This window comes from Felis catus, chromosome F1 (assembly GCF_018350175.1).
Source record: "Felis catus isolate Fca126 chromosome F1, F.catus_Fca126_mat1.0, whole genome shotgun sequence".
In the NCBI taxonomy this organism is placed as follows: Eukaryota; Metazoa; Chordata; class Mammalia; order Carnivora; family Felidae; genus Felis; species Felis catus.
The window spans coordinates 47,764,427-47,785,514 of NC_058384.1; the positions used below are offsets into that span (position 1 = coordinate 47,764,427).

The 21,088-nt window shown below is 36.6% G+C and overlaps 1 protein-coding gene across 1 annotated transcript in view; it reads right to left on the reverse strand.

Annotated features, from left to right (window-relative positions):
* CDC73 (cell division cycle 73) overlaps positions 1-21,088 on the reverse strand; it is a 135,086-nt gene that overhangs the window by 25,175 nt on the left and 88,823 nt on the right. Inside the window, exons 12-13 of the mRNA XM_003999432.6 lie at positions 12,879-12,914; positions 12,496-12,583 (exon numbers count right to left, since the gene is read on the reverse strand). Of these exons, the coding sequence (XP_003999481.1) occupies positions 12,496-12,583; positions 12,879-12,914 (124 nt within the window). The remainder of the gene's footprint in view (positions 1-12,495; positions 12,584-12,878; positions 12,915-21,088) is intronic.

The window sequence follows — 21,088 nt, forward strand, 5'->3', positions numbered from 1 at the left end:
GTTGTAAGCCTAAAGAGGGGGGAAAAAAACACTAAAATTTACTTTGTGATTTCTTTGCACTGTTTACTATCTACCATTATAAACAATATTTAAGATTTAGATTTGTAATGCATTCAGATGAGCACTGCAAAGGTTCTGGAGAATGAAAAAGTAAAGATAGAATTTCTTTTTAAACACTCCAAAATCTTACTGTGAATTTTCTGTAACCATTAAGATATTTATAAAAATTATAAATAGCTGTCAATTATTAAAAACTGTGAGAGTTGGAAATACCAAATTCACAAATCATAAAAATCAAAGAGCTAAAAATGACCTTAAAAATCACCTGATCCAAATACAGTAAGTGCACAAAACGCAATACCAACAAGTATAATGACACTTCACAGGAACTAAAATCAAGTCCCAGGTACAGATACAACTATCATATATCAAAAAAGAAATCTGAAATTAGAGGGGCACCTGGGTGGCTCAGTCAGTTAAGGGTCCAACTTTGGCTCAGGTCATGATCTCATGGTTTGTGGGTTCAAGCCCTGTGTCCAGCTCGGTGCTGACAGCTCTGAGCCTGGAGCCTGCTTTGGATTCTGTGTCTCCCCCTCTCTCTGCCTCTCCCCCTGCTCATGCTCTGTCTCTCTCATCTCTCAAAAATAAACAAATGTAAAAAAAAAAAAAAAAAAATCTGAAATTTGAAATAAATGCACTGAATGAGTTCACAGCTTGCACAAACACACACACAAAACAAACCTTGAATTTCAGATATACAAATCTACCCCTGTCCAATTTTCTCAGTGTGATCCTTTCTGCTTCTCATTTTCCTAGACATTTACTTAATATCCTTTATTGGGCAAACACTGTTTTTCAACAACGGAGATACAAATGACAACAGAGTAACAAGCCCTTTTCTCTAAGGAATTCACAATTTAGTTGGAATTGTGAATTCCAACTGGGTGCCAGATGCAAAACACAGAAGCCATCACAAAACAAAAAAATAAATACATTATTTCACAGAATATAAACAATGAAAAAACAACTCTTGTATATTCATTAGGTGGAAAGAAAACACATGAATCCTCAAACTAAAAAAAAAAAAAAAAAAAGTTAAAGCAGTTAAGCAAATCCATTTTTTGCATGGGTCTGGCACAGTCTCAGTTACATTATCAAATCTATTTCAAAGAAGACCAAAATAATATCTCTTATTCACCCGATTGTAGATGACATGAGGAATTGCTTGAGTAATCCACAACACTGTAAAAACACTAAATGATAAAAACAAAAATTTCTTCTTTCCCTACTGTTAATGGAAAAAAGTTCGGTGAAAATTTTATTCAAAAGTACTAAACAAGACTGTACAGATATATTGGTATGTGTCATATTACATGGATTTTTATACAGCTATTTTAAGACACAGGCACTTATATCCAATTCTGCCCTCGGTAAAACCTGAAATTAGCAAGTTTTACAACTCATTTTGTGTCTCATTTATAATTAGTCATAAGTTTAGAAGCAGTATGATTTTCTGTTTGGTAGTAAAGTTGCTTTTGTTTTCTTTCTTCAAGAATTATCACTGTTATTTCACCAAGAGAGAAGGCAGAGCATTCACATTCTTCCTTTGGCTACAAATTATGTTAATGACCAAAAATACTTTCCTAGTTACCACTAAAAATATTTAATAAGAATTTTCATTGTTAAACCAAATTACAAAATATTGTTATTGTAATTAATAGTGAATGTAAGACCTTCAATACTGCAAAAGAGTATTTTGTTCCAGAATAAAACCCAATTTCTTAATCAGAATGTTGGTTAAGAATCCCCATTATCCAAAAGTTAAAATAACTAAACTGGACATTGGGAGACCTGGTTGTATTTTCTGCTCTGCAACTACCAGAGTAGGTTTTAGGGTTATCTCTCAGCATTTTCATTGAGAATAAGAGTATATTCTGAGATTCCTTTTTAGGTCTCAAAATCTAGAAAACAGTAATTTTCAAGTATTTTTTTAGATTATAAAAAAATCACTAGAGTTACATACCTTCTCACTAACACCACATAATTTATGAGAGGAGGTAGGTAAAGGTTTTCATGGCTGATATATTATTGCTGAGGTCTAATCTGATTTTGAACTTATCTTCAAGATGCGATTTAAGTTTATAAACTGGTGTCAAAGAAAATTACACTTTTCATTATACTCTCAATAATAAGGCATTAAGATTCAGTTTTATCCCAAATGCTGGAACATATTTTATTTCTCATCAGTTGCAATAGGTGACTCCTAGTACACTAACACCACTATCATGTAAGCTCCAAAAAGGCTGAGCTCGCAGAACATTTATCTACATAGTACTTTGATTGTTAGTTACTGTTCTATGAGTGTTGAATAAATAAACTCAATATAGAAAAACTAAATACACCTTATAAAATTCCAGTTCCAATAATACAGTGCTCCAGTAATTATAAAAATCCTTCCAAGAAATGTCAGATAAAATATAACAAATACCTGAAATGCATAGGTGAACTGGAAAGAAAATAGTCATGAGTCAGAAATCAACTGATGCTGCAGTGGATGAGAGTGAAAGACAGGAATACCTGCTTGAGACTTGGTTTTTACCACCCACAGAAAGGAAGGGCACAAAGAAACTAGAACTGTAACCTTAGAAGACGTAAATAAACAAACAACAAAAGGGTGAACTTGGAGAAAAAATTCTAATCAAGTTTTCTTTTTTTTAAAGTTTATTCATTTGAGAGAGTGCAAGTGCGAGCAAGCGGGGGAGGGGCAGAAGGAGAGGAAGAGAGAGAATCCCAAGCCCCATGGGCTAAATCCCATGAACCACGAGACCATGACCTGAGCTAAAATCAAGAGTCAAAGGCTCAGCCAACTGAGCCACCTGGGCGCCTCTCCAAGTTTTAAAGACGTGTATCCATCTTGATCTGGTTCAAGAGTAGGGGAGGAAGAAAGGAGTCCCAGATAATTTGTCAGCCAAGGGCCAACCCCTTGAATTGAGAATTTAACATAAAAAAACAACTTTAGATGTATTACATTCCTGCAGCACCCAACAAAAACAAGTTTATAAAATAATTATGTAAGGGCATGTCTTCGATCCAGAACTTCTTCAAATAATTAAGGTTAAAGCTTAGTGAGCAAAAGTCCAAATTCATAACAAATGCCAAGATTTAATCGCCATGTGTATAAGATAACTGGACAATTTGACAACCTCTATTTAATAAGGAGTACCATAACAGAGTACAAAACACTAGAAAAGTATTGCTGCAGAATACATTTAACCCCCTTCTCTCCAACTAATGACCACACCACCACTCTTAGCCTCCAAAACACTATGCTGGGTTCTTCCATTTTCTTTCTTACCCAATAAAAAACAGAATGAACTACCTTAAAACAAAACCCTAAGTACCCACGAATGTTCAATATATATTCACCCATTTTAATAATCAGCATGATGGGAAAAAATTTAATTGACAAACACCACAGGATAGAGTGACCACTCTTTCCTCAGAATAGCATTTTACTACACTCAAGCTATATGAACTCTGCAATAAATGTTTATAAATTATTCTGTCTTAACTCATGAGCCTCTATGTGGGAACAGGAAAAAACAAATTTTTCCCCTTGAAAATATTTTATTAAAATGATTTTATTTAACTTATTACGCCTAGTACTACGTAAGCAACTATGTTTTTAACTGTGTTAAAAAGGACACAAGGGGCGCCTGGGTGGCTCAGTCGGTTGGGCGGCTGACTTCGGCTCAGGTCATGATCTTGCGGTCCGTGAGTTCTAGCCCCGCGTCAGGCTCTGTGCTGACAGCTCAGAGCCTGGAGCCTGCTTCATATTCTGTGTCTCCCTCTCTCTGACCCTCCCCTGTTCATGCTCTGTCTCTCCCTGTCTCAAAAATAAATAAACGTTAAAAAAAATTTTTTTTAAAAAAAAAAAGGACACAAATATCGCCTACCTGAGCAAGGAGGCTGAGAATACTTGCGCCCCGCCATGCAGACATACATGCACACAAGCTCACGTTCACACACACCCCTTTCAGTTTTTAATGAAAGAAGATAGTTAATTTAGGTTAATGTACACTACATAAAAGTGCAATGCCTTAGAATAAAGTCCACTAACAATTCACAAATGCAAACAGCAAAAGGCCAAGAGCACAAATAAATCATGAGAATCTAGTATATGAAATTTAAAATGAGAGGAAAACATAGTGGATATCCTCCCATCAAAAGCAAAAGTAGACATCCAGAAATCACTAGCAACCACTCATTATCTGCCATGCTAATAATAATGTTCATAAACTTGACAGCATTCCGAAAATCACTTATCTAGCACCCATTTTAAATCTTACTAATGTACATATCATTGCAAATTATTTAAAACAATTTTAGCATCACCATTTTTCTTCTGTAAATGACAACCACTACAAGTAGCATAAAGATTAAAAAATAATAATCATGATCCTAAAAGTGGCACACCTATTCATATTAATTAACATGAAGATAAATACTTCTAGAGAAGCTAGCTAGGTAAGGGAGAGATTAACTTTGTACACATTATCATGATCTGTGTTTACTATAGCAAAGTGATACTACTGTGACTATACTCATTTTAAACAAGAAATGAGGAAGGAGACTAAAAATTTCAGATACAAAATTCCAGTTACAAATAAAATGGTACACATTTCTAGCTACCAAATAAATAAATCACAGGTAATGTACAACATATCGACTATAGCTATAATACTGCATTGCATATTTGACAGTACTTAAGGGAATGGATATTTAAAGCTGTAATCACAAGAAAAACATTGGGGGGAGGGGGGTAGTTAAGGTGGCGGAGCAGCATGGAGACCTGAGCTTGTCTTATCCCTGAAATACAGCTAGATCAGCACCAAACCGTTTTGAACACCTAGGAGCTTGATCTGAGGATTAACACAACAACCTGCATAACTTGAGCCAGAGAACTCAGCAGGTACACAGTACGGAGAGGTGAACTGTGGAAGAGAAAAGCCATGGAGAGTAGGGAGCTGTTTTAGCAGAAAAAGGACAGAAAGAGAGAAAGGGGGAGAGTACGGTACATCAGGATCATGCAAGAAAAGCACTCCACCGAGAGTAGCTAGAGAGAAAGAGAGAGAAAAGAGTGAAAACACTCACAGGGCACTGAACAAGAAATCTGTTCCCCAAAACCACTGACAGGAAGAAAAGAGAGGGTTTCAATACCACCAAAATTCTATAAACAGTGGAACAAAGTCTGTAGTTTCTGAGTTCAGTGCCTGGCGGTGCTCTGGTGAGGAAGTTAGGGCAAATCCCCAGGAGCAAGGCAGAGGGGTCTGTGGGGTCTGAGGGCCACACGGGAAGAAGCGGTTCCTCTGCTTGGAGTGCATTTGGTAGAAGCCATATGGTCTCCCCACAGGCAAAGGTCCCAGAGGACCCTGAAGAGCAGCCACGTTTGCTAGTATTGGGACAAAGACCCCAGAGTGTGGTGAAACCTAGCACCGGCTATGTGCTGTGATTTGCCATAATCTCTGAACCTCTGACACTGTGTGATTGCACAAAGGTTTTCTGGAGCAAGCCGGCACCCAACCATTGCTCAGCAAGACCCTCCCCCAGAGAGCTGGAGCAGGTCCAAGCCACAGGGGTCTCTGACATGTGCGGTTTTGAAACACAATCCCATCTGAGATAAAACTCTGGAAGGCAGTGCCACCTGGAAGGTAGACAGCTTGGACATGGAAAGGGTAGTGGACGGAGGCCTGAGACAAAGGAGGGGTGCTTGATGGCAAGTTGGTGACAGCACAAAGTTTCTGTGCCAGAAGACTAGGGAGCTGAGTGAAGCCATTTCCACATCTCCCATAAAGACAGATGCGTGTCACACTGATCCACCCCAGTAAGCTAAGCAATGCCAACTCGTGGAGAATGGAGCTGTTACACCAAGCCCTACCCAACTGTGCCCTCCAAGCACATCCCCTAAAAGACCAGCACAAGTCATTCCACCTGCTTAGCCTACAAACTATAGAAGGCTTCACAGTTTCAGTTCTAGGGCAAACTGGATGTAACTTTATTTGGGTTTCATTCTGTTTGCTGGTTCATTTACTCATTTTCCTTGCTTAAATTGTTTTCTTTTTTTTTTTTTTTTTCATTCTTTCCTTTCTTCCTCTTTCTTGGCTATAGAAAGAGAAATTTTTTATTTTTTTTTTTTACTTTATTTTAAATTTTTTAAACTTTTTGTTCTATTTCATTTTCTTTAATTTTATTCTATTTTATTATATAAATTTCTTTTTAATTTTTAATTTTCTTACCATTTTTCTTTCCCCCTTTTCTCTATTCTATCAAGCTTCTTTGTACAAGCAGACCAAAACACATCTAGAATCTAGCTTCCTTTACTTGATTTTTTTTGGTTTTAATTTTTTAATTTTTCTTTTTTATTTTATTAATTTTTTTCCTTCCACCGAAATGACAAAATAAAGGAATTCACTCCAAAAGAAAGAAGGGGAAGAAATGACAGTCAGGGGCTTAATCAACACAAATATAAGCAAGACGTCTAAACTAGAATTTAGAACCATGATAATGAGAATACTGAGGCTGAAAAAAGCATAGAATGGGTTTCTCTGGAGATAAAGAAATAAAATATAGTCAGGACAAAATTAAAAATGCTGTAACCGAGATGCAAACTCGAATGGATGCCACGACAGCATCCAGTGAATCAGTGATACAGAAGATAAAATTATGGAGAACAATGAAGCAGAAAAAGAGGGAAACAAAGGGAAAAGATCACGATACAAGACTTAGAGAACTCAGTGACTTATTAAAAAAGAATGACATCTGAATCACAGGAATCCCAGAAGATGAAGAGAGAGAAAAAGGGGCAGAAGGTTTATGTGAGTAATAACACTGGAAAACTTTCCTAATCTGAGGAAGGACACAGACATAAAAATCCAAGAAGCACAGAGAAATCCCATTAGATTCAACAAAAACCAAACATCACTGAGGCATATCATAGTCAAATTCACAAAATACACAGAAAAGGAAAGAATTATGAAAACAGCCAGGGGAAAAAAGTCCTTAACCTATAAGTTAAGACAGATCAGGTTGTAGCAGACCTATCCACAGAGACTTGGCAGGCCAGAAAGGAGTGGTAGGATATATTCAATGTGCTAAATCGGAAAAATATGCAACCAAGAATTCTTTATCCAGCAAGGCTGTCATTCAAAATAGAAGGAGAAATCAAGAGTTTCCCAGACAAACAAAAACTAAAGGAATATTGACTACTAAACCAGCCTGGCCAGAAATCATAGGGGGCTCATTGAGCGGGGAAAAGACAAAACAAAACAAAAAGACAAAAAGCAACAAAGACTAGAAAGGACCAAGAACATCACCAGAAACACCAACTCTACATGCCTGTAGGCAATACAATGAGACAAAATTCGTATCTTTCTGTACTCACTCTAAATGTCAATGGACTAAACGCTCTAACCAAAAGACATCAGGTATCAGAATGGATAAGAAAACAATACCCATCTATATGCTGTTTACAAGAAGTTCATTTTAGACCTAAAGACACCTGCAGATTGAAAGTAAGGAGATGGAGAGCCATCTATCATTATAATGGTCATCAAAAGAAAGCCAGAACAGCCATATTTATATTAGATAAACTAGATTTTGAACCAAAGACTGAAACAAGAGATGAAGAGGGACACTGTATCATAATTAAGGGGTCTATCCACCAGGAAGATCTAACACTGTAAATATTTATGCCAACATGGGAGCACCCAAATATATAATTCTATGAATCACAAACATAAAGATACTCACTGATGATAATACCATAATAGTAGGGGACTTCAACACTCCACTTACAGCAGTGGAAAGATCATCTAAGCAGAAAATCAAGAAGGAAACAATGGCTTTGAAAGACACACTGGACCAGATGGACTTAACAGACATATTCAGAACATTTCATCCTAAAGCAGCAGAATACACATTCTTCTCAAATGCACATGGAACATTCTCCAGAATAGATCACATACTGGGTCACAAGTCAGCCCTCAACAAGCACAAAAAGATCAAGATCATACCTTGCATATTTTTAAACAACACTATGAAACTTGAAATCAACCACAAGAAAAAATTTGGAAAGATCATGAATACTTGGATATAAAAAACACCCTACTAAAGAATAAATGGGTTAACCAAGAAATTAAAGAGGAAATTAAAAAGTACACAGAAGCAAATGAAGATGAAAACACAACAGCCCAAGACCTCTGGGATGCAGCAAAGGCAGTTGTAAGAGGGAAGTATATAGCAATCCACACCTTCCTAAAGAAGGAAGAAAGGTCTCAAATACACAACCTAACCTTACACCTAAAAGAGCTACAAAGAGAACAGCAAATAAAGCCCCAAATCAGCAGAAGCTGTTAAATAATAAAGATCAGAGCAGAAATCAATGATACTGAAATCAAAAAAAACAGTAGAACAGATCAATGAAACCAGGAGCTGGTTCTTTCAAAGAATGAACAAAATTGATAACCCCCTAGCCAGACTGATCAAAAAGGGGAAAAAAGGGCCCAAATAAAATCACAAATGAAAGAGGAGAGATCACAAACACCGCAGAAATACAATCGTAAGAGAATATTATGAGCAATTATATGCCAACAAATTGGGCAATCTGCAAGAAATGGACAAATTCCTAGAAACATATAAACTACCAAAACTGAAACAGGAAGAAATAAAAAATTTGAACAGACCCATAACCGATAAAGAAATTGAATCAGTAATCAAAAATCTCCCAATAGACAAGATTCCAGGGCCAGATGGCTTTCCAGGGAAATTCTACCAAACATTTAAAGAAGAGTTAACATCCATTCTTTTGAAGCTGTTCCAAAAAATAGAAATGGAAGGAAAACTTCCAAACTCATTCTGCAAGGTTTTGATTCCAAAACCAAAGACCCCACTAAAACGGAGAAGTACAGACCAATTTCCCTGATGAACACGGATGTAAAAATTCTCAACAAGATCCTAGCAAACCGGATCCAACAATACATCAAAAGAATTATTCGACATAATCAAGTGGGATTTATTCCTGAGATGCAAGGCTGGTTGAATATCTGCAAATCAATCAATGTGATACATCACATTAATAAAGAAAAGATAAGAACCACATGATTCTCTCAATAGATGCAGAAAACGCATTTGACAACACATAGCATCCTTTCTTGATAAAAACCCTCAAGAAAGGAGAGTTAGAAGGATCACACCTCAAGATCATAAAGGCCATATATGAAAGATCCACTGCTAACATCATCCTCAGTGGGAAAAAAAGAGCTATCCCTCTATAGTCAGGAAAACGACAAGGATGTCCACTCTCACTACTGTTATTCAATATAGTGTCAGAAGTCCTAGCCTAGCAATCAGACAACACAAAGAAATAAAAGGCATCCGAATCGGCAAGAAGAAAGTCAAACTTTCATTCTTTGCAGACAATATGATACTCTATGTGGAAAAACCAAAAGACTCCACTTTAAAAACTGCTAATCTCCACTAAAGAACTGATAATACATGAAATTCAGCAAAGTCACAGGATATAAAATCAATGAACAAAGCGGCTGCATTTCTATACATCAATAATGAAGCAACAGAGAAATTAAGGAATGAATCCCATTTACAAATGCACCAAAACCCATAAAATACCTAGGAATAAACTTAACCAAAGAGGTGAACAATCTATACACTGGAAACTATAGAAAGCTTATGAAAGAAATTGAAGAAGACACAAAGAATTGGAAAAACATTACATGCTTATGGACTGGAAGAATATTGTTCAAATGTCGACAGTACCCAAAGTAATCTACATATTCAATGCAATCCGTAACAAAATAATAACATCAGCATTCTTCACAGAGCTGGAACAAACAATCCTAAAATTTGTATGGAACCAGAAAAGACCCCAAATAGCCAAAGCAATCCTGAGAAACAAAACCACATAGCTGGAGGGATCACAATTCCAGACTTCAAGCTGTATTACAAAGCTGTAATCATCAAGACAGTATGGTATTGGCACAAGAACAGACACACAGATCACTGGAACTGAATAGAGAACCCAGAAATGAACCCACGAAAGTATGGCCAGCCAATCTCTGACAAAGCAGGAAAGAATATCCAGTGGAAAAAAGACATCAGCAAATGGTGCTGGGAAAACTGGACAGTGACATGCAGAAGAATGAACCTGGAGCACCTGCTTACACCATATACAAAAATAAACTAAAAATGGATGAAAGACCTAAACCTAAGACAGGGAGCCATCAAAATCCTAGAGGAGAAAACAGGCAGCAGCCTCTTTGACCTTAGCCACTTCTTACTTGACACATCTCCAGAGGCAAGGGAAACAAAAGCAAAAATGACCTACTGAGAGCTCATCAAGATAAAAAACCTCTGCACAAAGATGGAAACAATCAGCAAAACTAAAAGGCAATTGATGGAATGGGAGAAGGTATATGCAAATGACATATCAGATAAAGGGTTAGTATCCAAAATCTATGAAGAACTTACCAAACTCAATACCCAAAAAACAAATAATCCAGTGAAGATGTGTGTAAAAGACACGAATACTTTTCCAACAAAGACATCCAGATGGCTAACAGACACATAAAAAAATGCTCAATATCACTCATCATCAGGGAAAGAGAGATCAAAACCACAATGAGATGCCACCTCACACCTGTCAGAATGGCTAAAATGAACAATTCAGGCAACATTAGATGTTGGCAACGATGCAGAGAAACGGGAACCGTTTTGCACTGCTGGTGAGAATGCAAACTGGTGCAGCCACTCTGGAAAACAGTATGGAGTTTCTAAAAATAGAACTACCCTACTACCCAGCAATTACACTACTAGGTATTTATCCAAGGATACAAGAGTGCTGATCCAAAGGGGCACATGTACCCCAATGTTTACAGCCGCACTATCAACAATAGCCAACATATGGAAAGAGCCCAAATGTCCAATGACTGACAAATGGATAAAGAAGATGTGGTATATGTGCTATATATATATACACAATGGAATATTACTCAGCAATCCAAAAGAATGAAATCTTGCCATTCACAACAATGTGGATGGAACTAGAGTGCATTAGGCTAAGCAAACTAAAAAAGAGAAAGACAAATATGATATGTTTTCACTCATATGTGCAATTTAAGATACAAAAGAGATGAATATAAGGGAAGGGAAGCAAAAATAATATAAAAACAGAGAGGGAGACAAACCATAAGAGACTCTTAGATACATAGACCAAACTGAAGGGTGCTGGTGGGGTGTTGGGTGGGAAGAAGGACTATGGGGTGAGAGGCATTAAGGAGGACACTTGCTGGGATGAGCACTGAGTGTTGTATGTAAGTGATGAATCACTAAATTGTACTCCTGAAACCATTATTACACTATATGTTAACTAACTTGGATTTAAAATTAAAAATAAATAAATAAAATTATTTTATCAAAGTTAAAAAAAAACAAAAAAAATTTTGTAACTATGTACGGTGATGGATGTTAACTAGATTTCTGTGGTGATCATTTTGCAATATACACAAATATTAAATCTTTACCCAATTCACCTGGAACTAATAAAGGTCAATAATACTTTAAAAACTTTTTCTCAGAAAGCTAAGTATCTGGAAATTTTAACATAAGATATGAGCTTCATTCAACTAACTTTTCCCAAGGTCTGGGTTAAAAAACTATGTTCCCAACCTCCATCCACCTTACAAGGTATATACCTAATATATACAGAAGTTGGTATCACTTTTCCCATTCTTCAACTAGAACTTGGGAGAAGGGCAGAGGGAGAGAAACCGAATTTGTTTTAGAACTTCCTCAAGCTCTTCAGGTAAAAGTCAAAAGAAAATAATTCATATTAAAATTTACTGTAACAGTACCCTTTTTATTAAGAACTTTAGCCAAAAATTTCTGTAATTTTCCCTAAAGGATCCAGAGTGAAAAGAATATACAGCAGATCTTTGAACCACATTGTTTTAAACTGCATGGGTCCACTTATCCATGGATTTTTTGTTTTATATAAATACAATACAGTACTATATATGTATTTTCTCTTCCTTGTGATTCTTCTAATGAAATTTTTTCTCTAGCTTATGTTATTATAAGGATAGAGTATATAACACATATAAAATACAAAATACTTGCTATTTGACTGTTATGTTATATATTAATTATGTTATCAGTAAGGCATCCAGTCAACATTAGGCTACTAGTAGTTAAGTTTTTGCAGGAATCAAAAGTAGTACATAAATTTTCAACTGTGCAGGGGTCGGCACCTCAAACCCCTGGATTGTTCAAGAGTCAACTGTACTTTGTTTTGAAAATAATATTTCAGACTATCTGTAAAGTTGATAGTACACACACTGAAATTCTGTTTTCTCCAAATAAGGAATACCAAATTCTTAACTACTAATTCTCAACATTATCTCCATATCCTAACAAATTACTTACTTCAGGTCCTGTAGAAGGTCCTTTGCATTAAGCATGGTTATTAAAGAGGTGGTAGCTGCAGGAATTATGATAATGGGTGTTCGAGATCCTGTAAAGACAAAATTTTAAAGGTACCAAATATGCTGTTATTATCATTAAAAGACACAGACTTGCCCAATTAAAACTTTAAAGTTTGTAAATTTATAATCTTAGTTCCTTTGACCTAAAAAAATATTTTAAGTCAGCAGTAATATTCAAAATATTTGGTAATGAGTATGACCTGAGCACTGACTACCAAGCACAAACATTTGGTGTAACTTCAGAGTCTCAGCTTTCATTTTGTAATCTAGCTTACTTACTTTTACTTTTTAAAATAAATTTAGAATCAATAGGCACAACCTCACCTTTCTTCTGATTTGGGGGAGGTCTTGCTTGAGAAACTGTTAAGAGGGGAAAAAACTGAGTGTTAGAAACATCGCATTTTTATTTTCAAAATACAAATACAAATAAAATAAGTAAATAAAGTAAAAAATAAAAATACAGATATGGCCTAAAACTTATTTGTATTTACATATGACCAGTTATAAAAATTTAAAATATACTGGAATCTTCTCAAATAACCTCAATCTTCTCAAATAATTTACTTCTCTGTTTCACAAAAACATTAAAATGTCCTATCAATACTCAACATTCTGTAGTAACAACGAAAGTGGATATACTACATTGCTGGACACTGAGTATCTACATTAATGGATTTTAAAGTCTAGCAAAGGAAGCAAAAAGTTTAATTAACTGATAACCAATGTAATAAATGCAAAAACAGAATATTACAAGAACACGAAACACTGTGGCAAGGACTGGGAGGGGAAAATGTGCTTAAACATTTGGGAGGAAAAAGGTATTAATGGGAACTAAGACCTAAAATATTTCTTACATTTTTGTTACATTTGTTTTTTGTTTATTAGAAGAAAACATTATAGGCAATGAGTCATGTGAAGGCCTATATTATTTTGAACTGCCTATATTTATTAATAATTGTGAATGTGTTATAAAAACACAAATATTCATCTTCTCATTATTTGTATATGTAATAGACTTTATAATGCACAGAAACATTTGTTGGTATAGTAAGAGTAGTATCAGACTGGTTCAAGATTAATATATTTTAGAATTTGAAAATGCTGTACATTCAATTTTCAGTATTTACATATATAATAAAAACATACTGACTGCTTTCTATGTGTCATGTACTGTGTTAGAAATTCCATTTTTTAAAATCATAAAAATAAATAAAAATTTAGTAGATTTAAAATTCTAACTCAACATCAGTTGTTAAAAACAGATTACCATTTTTAAAGGGATACATGCATTTTTGGAATATGTTCTATTTTAAAAGCAGTAAAATTCTACATTTTAATTTAATACTTTGTAATAGCTATTTATTGTGGTAAACTTCTATGGAGTCCAGCAGAAGGATTCTTCCAGTCACATAAAGCAGAGAAAGATATATATAAATAGAAGTCCACACACATACATGTTTATTATAGTGTCCTCATCTCTTCTTGCTGAGAAAAAAAACCCTAAAACTTTCTTAAATCATTTTTAGAACTAGGATTCACAGATACACTTGATTAGCTAGATAGCATCATTTGGAATATAATACAGTCTCAGTAAATATCTGGTATTTGTTAGAGGAATAAAGCAATGACAGGATGGATAGAATACATGGATAAACAGGAGACAAGAGTTGCTAGGAGAATGACTAAGGGGGAACAACAAAAAAGAAATCTTTGAAACAACATTGGTTTGGTAAAGAAGCTCACGATGGACTCCTGAATTTAGGAAAAAATTCACTAAAATCAAGGCTGAGAAGATGTGATGTAAGAAAAAGACAAAATATAAAAGCTCACATATTAAAAATAAAGTCTAAAGATTTGATTTAAAAAAAGCTACAAAAAAAATATAAATAGGTTCCCTAGTAAAGTAAGGACCAAGGTACAGACACTGTGACAAACTTGATTTTTTTTTTTTTTTTGAAAGAGAGAGAGAGAGAGAGAGAGAGAAAGCACAAGCAGGAGAGGGGCGGGAGAGAGGAGTGAGCAATAATCCCAAGCAGACTCCACACTGCCAGCCATGGAGTCCGATGCAGGGCTCAAACTCACCAAAGGTGAGATCATGACCTGACCGGATGTCAGACACTTAGCCGACTGAGCCACCCAGGTACCCCTATGATAGACATAATTCAAAGTGAGAGGGGGAGGAAAGTGTAGAATAACACCAGTCCATATGGCAAAGTGATTAAGAGCAAGAATCTGTACTCAGATGATCTCAATTCCTATCCCCATTTTGCCACTTCCTAGGCAAATTACCCTAGCAAGTCGAATTGAGAGACTGCTCAGTCTCGGTTGTCCTCAACTATAAACCAGTAATAATAGTTTCTATATCCTGAAACTGCTGTGAGAATCTTAAAGACAACAATGCACCTTAACTCCTTAATCAGGTCTTGGCGCATGCATATTCAATATTTAGTGAACCCTGTGGCTACAGCTAAATGCTTAATGCTACCGCTCCTGGTACCACTAACACTACCACTGCACTTTAGCAAATGCCATGACTGAAAATGTACGAGCTGAGAGTAAGTAATTATTATTGTTATGTTTGATTTCAAATATAATTACAGTCTTCACTTAAATATTCAGAGCCTTATGTACAAGGCACTCTTATTACTATAAATAAAACAGAAATAATCCCTGCCCTCAAAGACTCTCCAGTGAAGTAGGGGAGCCAGAGCATGAACAAGCAAGCACACAAACACACATAAACAAATTTGAACATGTGATATTAAAGAGCAAAAGGAACATATCCTGACAGAAAAGTATCCTTTGGCTAGAATGCTTACAGAAAGCCTCTCAAAGGAAGTGGCATTTAAACTAAGATTTCAAGAATGAAAAGGAGCCAACTTGCAAAGAACAAGTGTCCGAATGGTCCAGACAAGAGGTAGGAATGTGAGCAAATGCCAAAGACAGGAAGAAACTGCTGTGCATAGGGAACTGCACATGTGCACACTACAGGGACAAAAGAAAGAGTGGCGGGAGATGAGGTTAAAAATACACACAGGAACCAATTTATATAAGGCCTCCAGGTAATGTTAGGTTTGTATTCAAGTGCCACTGAAGAACTCTGTAACTTTTAAGGCAGCATGTGACATAGTTTGATTTTCATGTCACATCTTCTGTAAAAGAAAAACAATAGATTTAGGTAAGAGATCAAAAGGGGACACGCATGAAAGCAGAAAGCTCAGTCAGGACTCGTAACAACAGTCCACAAAGGTACTACTCAAATTAGGTGTAATGGTAAGGGGGTTTTTTGTTTGCTTTTTAAATTTCCAATCCAAGGTCAAGTGAATAAAATGCAGTAACAATGAATTGCTAGAAAATGATCATGCACGTGGATGTTGTGACAGTATCATACTACCAATTTCTATATGTATCTTGTTGGGAACCAGAAATAGGTCATGGACTTCATGATGTACTGGTATAGAGAAATGTAATTCATGTAAACAAATGAGTTGTGGGAGAAGATAAAGAGACAAATTTGAAACACAGAAAAAGTAAATTTGACAGAAGTCAGTGACATATTAGATAAGAGCAATAAGCAAATGTGAAGAGTGAAGGATGAAGAATAACTCCTGAATTTTTTGCTTAAGAAACATAGATGATGGTGGTACCACGTATTCATGAAGATAATCCGAGAACAGAGATTTTACACCAGTTTTAAGATGCCTATGGCATATCCAAATATTAAAGAGACAGTTTGTATAAGATACCAAAGGTAAGAAGAGATGTCTGAATTGGGAATACAAATTTGAAAATCATCGGCACACAGATTAAAACTATGGAATGAGACAGTACAATCAGCACAATCTGTTGAAATTACACGAGAGGCTAATTCTCTCTCTCAAAATCACATGTAAGAAGATAAACCAGAGCTACGGGCCACCTATCCATTTCAGGAAATCTATGAAATAAAAGTAGAAAATTAAAGCTGGAGAAGTGAAGTATGCAATGTAAATGCATTAGAAAGAGGCAGGAAGCAGGGATATGTGCAAAAGATTTAATCTAAAAAGAAAATGACAGGGGCATCTGGGTGGCTCGTTCAGTTAAATGTCTGACTTTGGCTCAGGTCACAGTCTCATGGTTTGTGAGTTTGAGGCCCACATCAGCTCTCTGCTGTCAGCTCAGAGCCCGCTTCAGATCCTCTGTTCCCCTCTCTCTCCACCCCTCACCCATTTGTGCTCTTTCGCTCTCTCAAAGTCAAAGTCGCTCTCTCAAAAATAAATAAGCATTAAAAAAAGATAGTTAAAAAGAAAATGACAGTCAGGTACAGAACTATGGCTCATCAAAGGCTTCTCCTCTCTAATCCACTGAAAAACATGTACTTTTTGTTAGTTATGTTGTCTAAAGAAATGTTTAGAAGTTGGGAATAACTTTAGACACTTTTGAATATTAAATTTACCCAGGGACTTGCCTGGCACAATTAGTGCCCAATAAATACATGGTGAAAGAATAATAAAAACGAAACAATAATCAACAATGGAATTCTATACTTGAGCTACCACACCGGAGAGGGAAAAAATAAATGATTCAAATTCTACCTACAAGTAACAGTTATTATAACTGCATAATTGCTGTCTATAGCCTACTACACTGTCAGATATGTTTTGAGCATTCTTATTTTTTCAATTTTAAAAAGATAACATAATGAACATGTCATATATGACACAATATCCCTTCAAAATTAGGTAGCATCAGAGCACCTGGGTGGCTCAGTTGGTTAAACATCTGACTCTCAATTTTGGCTAGGTCATGATCTCAGAGCTCCTAACCTCAAGGCCCAAGTCAGGTTCTGCGCTGACAGTGTGGAACCTGCTTGGGATTCTCTCTCTCCCTCCCTCTCTGCTCCTCCCCTACTCGTGCTTTCTCTCTCTCTCTCTCTCTCTCTCTCTCTCTCTCTCTCTCTCTCTCTCTCTCAAAAACAAACTTAAAAAAATCTTTAGTAAAAAAAATTACGCAGCATTCCATAAGCAAACACAATAAACATTTCTACAGCAGAAGAAAAATTCACTAATCTAGACAAACACGACAAACTGCTTAGCATCCACTCAAACCAGGTTTTATTGATGCTAAAAACTTATAAAAAATTTTTTCTTTTATTTTTATTTACTTTATTTTTTGAGAGAGAGGATGGGGAAGAACATAAGGAGAGGGAGAGAATATATATATATATATATATATATTTTTTTTTTTTTTTTGAGAGAGAGAGAGAGAGCGCGCGCGCGCATGCAGTGGAGAGGGGTAGAGGGAGAGAGAGATAATCTCAAGCAGGCTCCACACTCAGCGAGGAGCCCAACGCGGTGCTCAATCCCACAACCCTGGGACAATGACTCCATACCAAACCAAAAGTTGGACACTCAACTGACTAAGCTACCGAGAGAGAGAGAGAGAGAGAGAGAGAGAGAGAGAGAGAGAGAGAGAGTGTGTGTGTGTGTGTGTGTGTGTGTGTGTGTGTGTGTGTGTGTGTCAGTCTTAAGCAGGCTCCATTCCCAGCATGGAGCCCGCCCAGTGTGGAGCCCAACATGGGGCTCAGTCTAACAACTGTGTGATCATGACCTGAGCCAAAATCAAGAGTCTGATGCTTAACTGACTAAACCAACCAGGTGCCCCAATTTTTGCTTTTAAAATGGTGTACAGGCGGGTGCCTGGGTAGCTCAGTCTGTTAAATTTCGGACACTTTGATTTCGGCTGAGGTCATGATCTCACCATTTATGAGTTTGAGCCCCACATCAGGCTCTGCATTGACAGCACAGAGCCTGCTTGGGATTTTCTCTCTCTGTCTCCCTCTCCCTCTCTGCCCCTCCCTCCCCTGCTTACTCATACACACTCTCTCTCTCTCTCTCTCTCTCTCTCTCTCTCTCTCTCTGCCCCTTCCTCACTCATGCGTACTCTCTCTCTCTCTCAAAATAAATAAATAAATTTAAAATTTTTTCAAATATAGAAGCACCTGGGTAGCTTAGTCGGTTGGGCGGCTGACTTCAGCTCAGGTCATGGTCTCATGGTTTGAGGATTCATGCCCCATGTCAGGCTCTGTGCTGACAGCTCAGAGCCTGGAGCCTGCTTCGGATTCTGTGTCCCCCTATCTCTCTGACCCTCCCCCACTAGCACTGTCTCTCTCTCTCTCTCTCAAAAAATAAACATTAACAAAATAAATAAATTTAAAAAAATAAACTTTTCAAAAATAAAATAAAATAAAATAAAATAAAATAAAATAAAATAAAATAAAATAAAATAAAATAAATAAAAATAAAATGGTGTGTAGGGACTGAGAACCTATGGGAGTCAAGCAGTAAGAGAAGACCTCACATGGATGAGCAGCAGAATATCTGTTATGAGACATTAGTTCACATTAATTTCAATCAGTTTAATTGCCAGTGCACCTTGGTAGAACAACTGAAAAAGAATGTTAGAATATTAAGAGTTGAAAAGACTCAGAGCTCCTTTATTTACATATGATCTTCTCCAAGGTCACAAAACTGGCTGGTAGAATCCAGCTCCCTTAACTTCATTTTATCACATGATATATTTGAACACCCTGATTTAGGTATTAGTGCCTCTCTCTACCCCTTTCCTTTGTCTGCCAAATGATTTTGAGACAATGATTTAGAGAAATGAGAGACAATTTTACATTACACAACACAAAACTGGGTTAAAATCCTCACTTAGCTGGTGGTATTTACTCTCTTAAACTCTTTCTGAATTTCTAAGGCAATCTTCTTTAGAATGACCAACTATAACCTCCCATCCCTCCTTTCCAAAGAAAAACAATTCTGTATCAATCATTCAACTACCTCTACAATATCTTTCTACTTCAGATGTTATATTTTTTGGGCCCAACTCAGTTCCTTCACTTTCTTCCTTCCTAAAGAGAGATCCTTCTTAGCTTTTCCTGGTTTCTGGCACTGAGTACATGGAAGGCATTCGACTAATATTTATTGAATTTAATTGCTCTTCCTTATACTCTTTAAATTTTTTGTTTAATGTTTATTCATTTTTGAGAGAGAGAAAGAGTGCAAGCAGGAAAGGGGCAGAGAGGGAGATGCAGAATCCGAAGCAGGCTCCAGGCTCCGAGCTGTCAACACATAGACTGATGCAGGGCTCAAACCCATCAACCACTAGATCATGAGCCAAAGTCAGACACTTAACTGACTGAGCCACCCCGTTACCCTGCTTCCTTATACTCTTATAATGGTTTTTGGTAAGGTTCTCTACTTACTATTAGTTTTTTATTGTTTATTTATTTTTGAGAGAGAGAAAGAGAGAGAGAGCAGACACACATGAGCAGGGGAGGGGCAGAGAAAGAGGGAGACCCAGAATCCAAAGCAGGCTCCAGGCTCTGAGCTGTCAGCACACAGCCCAACGTGGGGCTTGAACCCATGAACTGTGAGATCATGACCTGAGCCAATGTCTGATGCTTAACCAACTGAGCCACCCAGGCACCTCTATGGTCCTCTTGACTTAAAAACAGTCTGACAGTCCTGTCATCTGAAATAAATTTATCCAATGTTCTCCAAATTCAACACGTGACTAATGGAACATTCTTCTTCCCTACTCCTTCTCAAAAACAGGAATGAGAAAGATTTCAAACAAACTCACTGTCATTAAAAAAAAAAAAAAAAAAAGCAAATATTAGTCGTGTCAAGATTCAAATGTACAGATCCAGGACACAGTGAGACAGCCTACAAAATTATTCCAACATGAGCCACATATAATCTTCACACCATACTTCTAAAGTGTTTCCAGAAATATTTAGTATATATAACCTACATAATTTTAGGGTTAGCTTGTAAATATACTATGAATAAAAACACATCCAAATCCACACTACTGATACTGCCAAATTTAAGAGGAACATCGCCTAAATTCTTGCCTGTGCCTTTCTGATCCTTTTAATTTTTTTCACAGCATTTTCAACAGCACTAATGAAGTAAAAAAAAAAAAAAAAAAACATGTGGTATAGCCTAACACTGTAATTACGCTAAATATAAAAATAAAGCACACACCAAAGTCAAGCCCAAAGCACCTAAAATGGATATAATGTTGGTATCTACATGCATTTATAAACATCAATCTTTTCAGGAACTAGGAAGAGGGAAGAAAAATATTTCTAACATAACTTCAATAATGCCTTTGTTTACCTTACAAAACCTGGTTACAGAAACTTATATGATCAATATAACACAGACATCTGATAGTCCAAGAATCAAAGCTACAGAAGAGTCTATTAAAATTATGGTGCTGTGCTTCTAACGGGGGGCCGAAAAATCACATCCACATGTACTCTCAGGGAACACAAACAAGGAATTGGTGAGGGGATGGGTACATATAGATAGCTTTTTAAAGGGACTCCTGGGTGGCTCAGTCAGTTAAGCAATCGACTCTTGATTTCAGCTCAGGTCATGATCCCATGGTACATGGATTCGAGCTGTGCATCAGGGTGCAGAGCCTGCTTGGGATTCTCTCTCTGCCCCTCTCCCACTCATGTTCTCTCAAACTTAAAA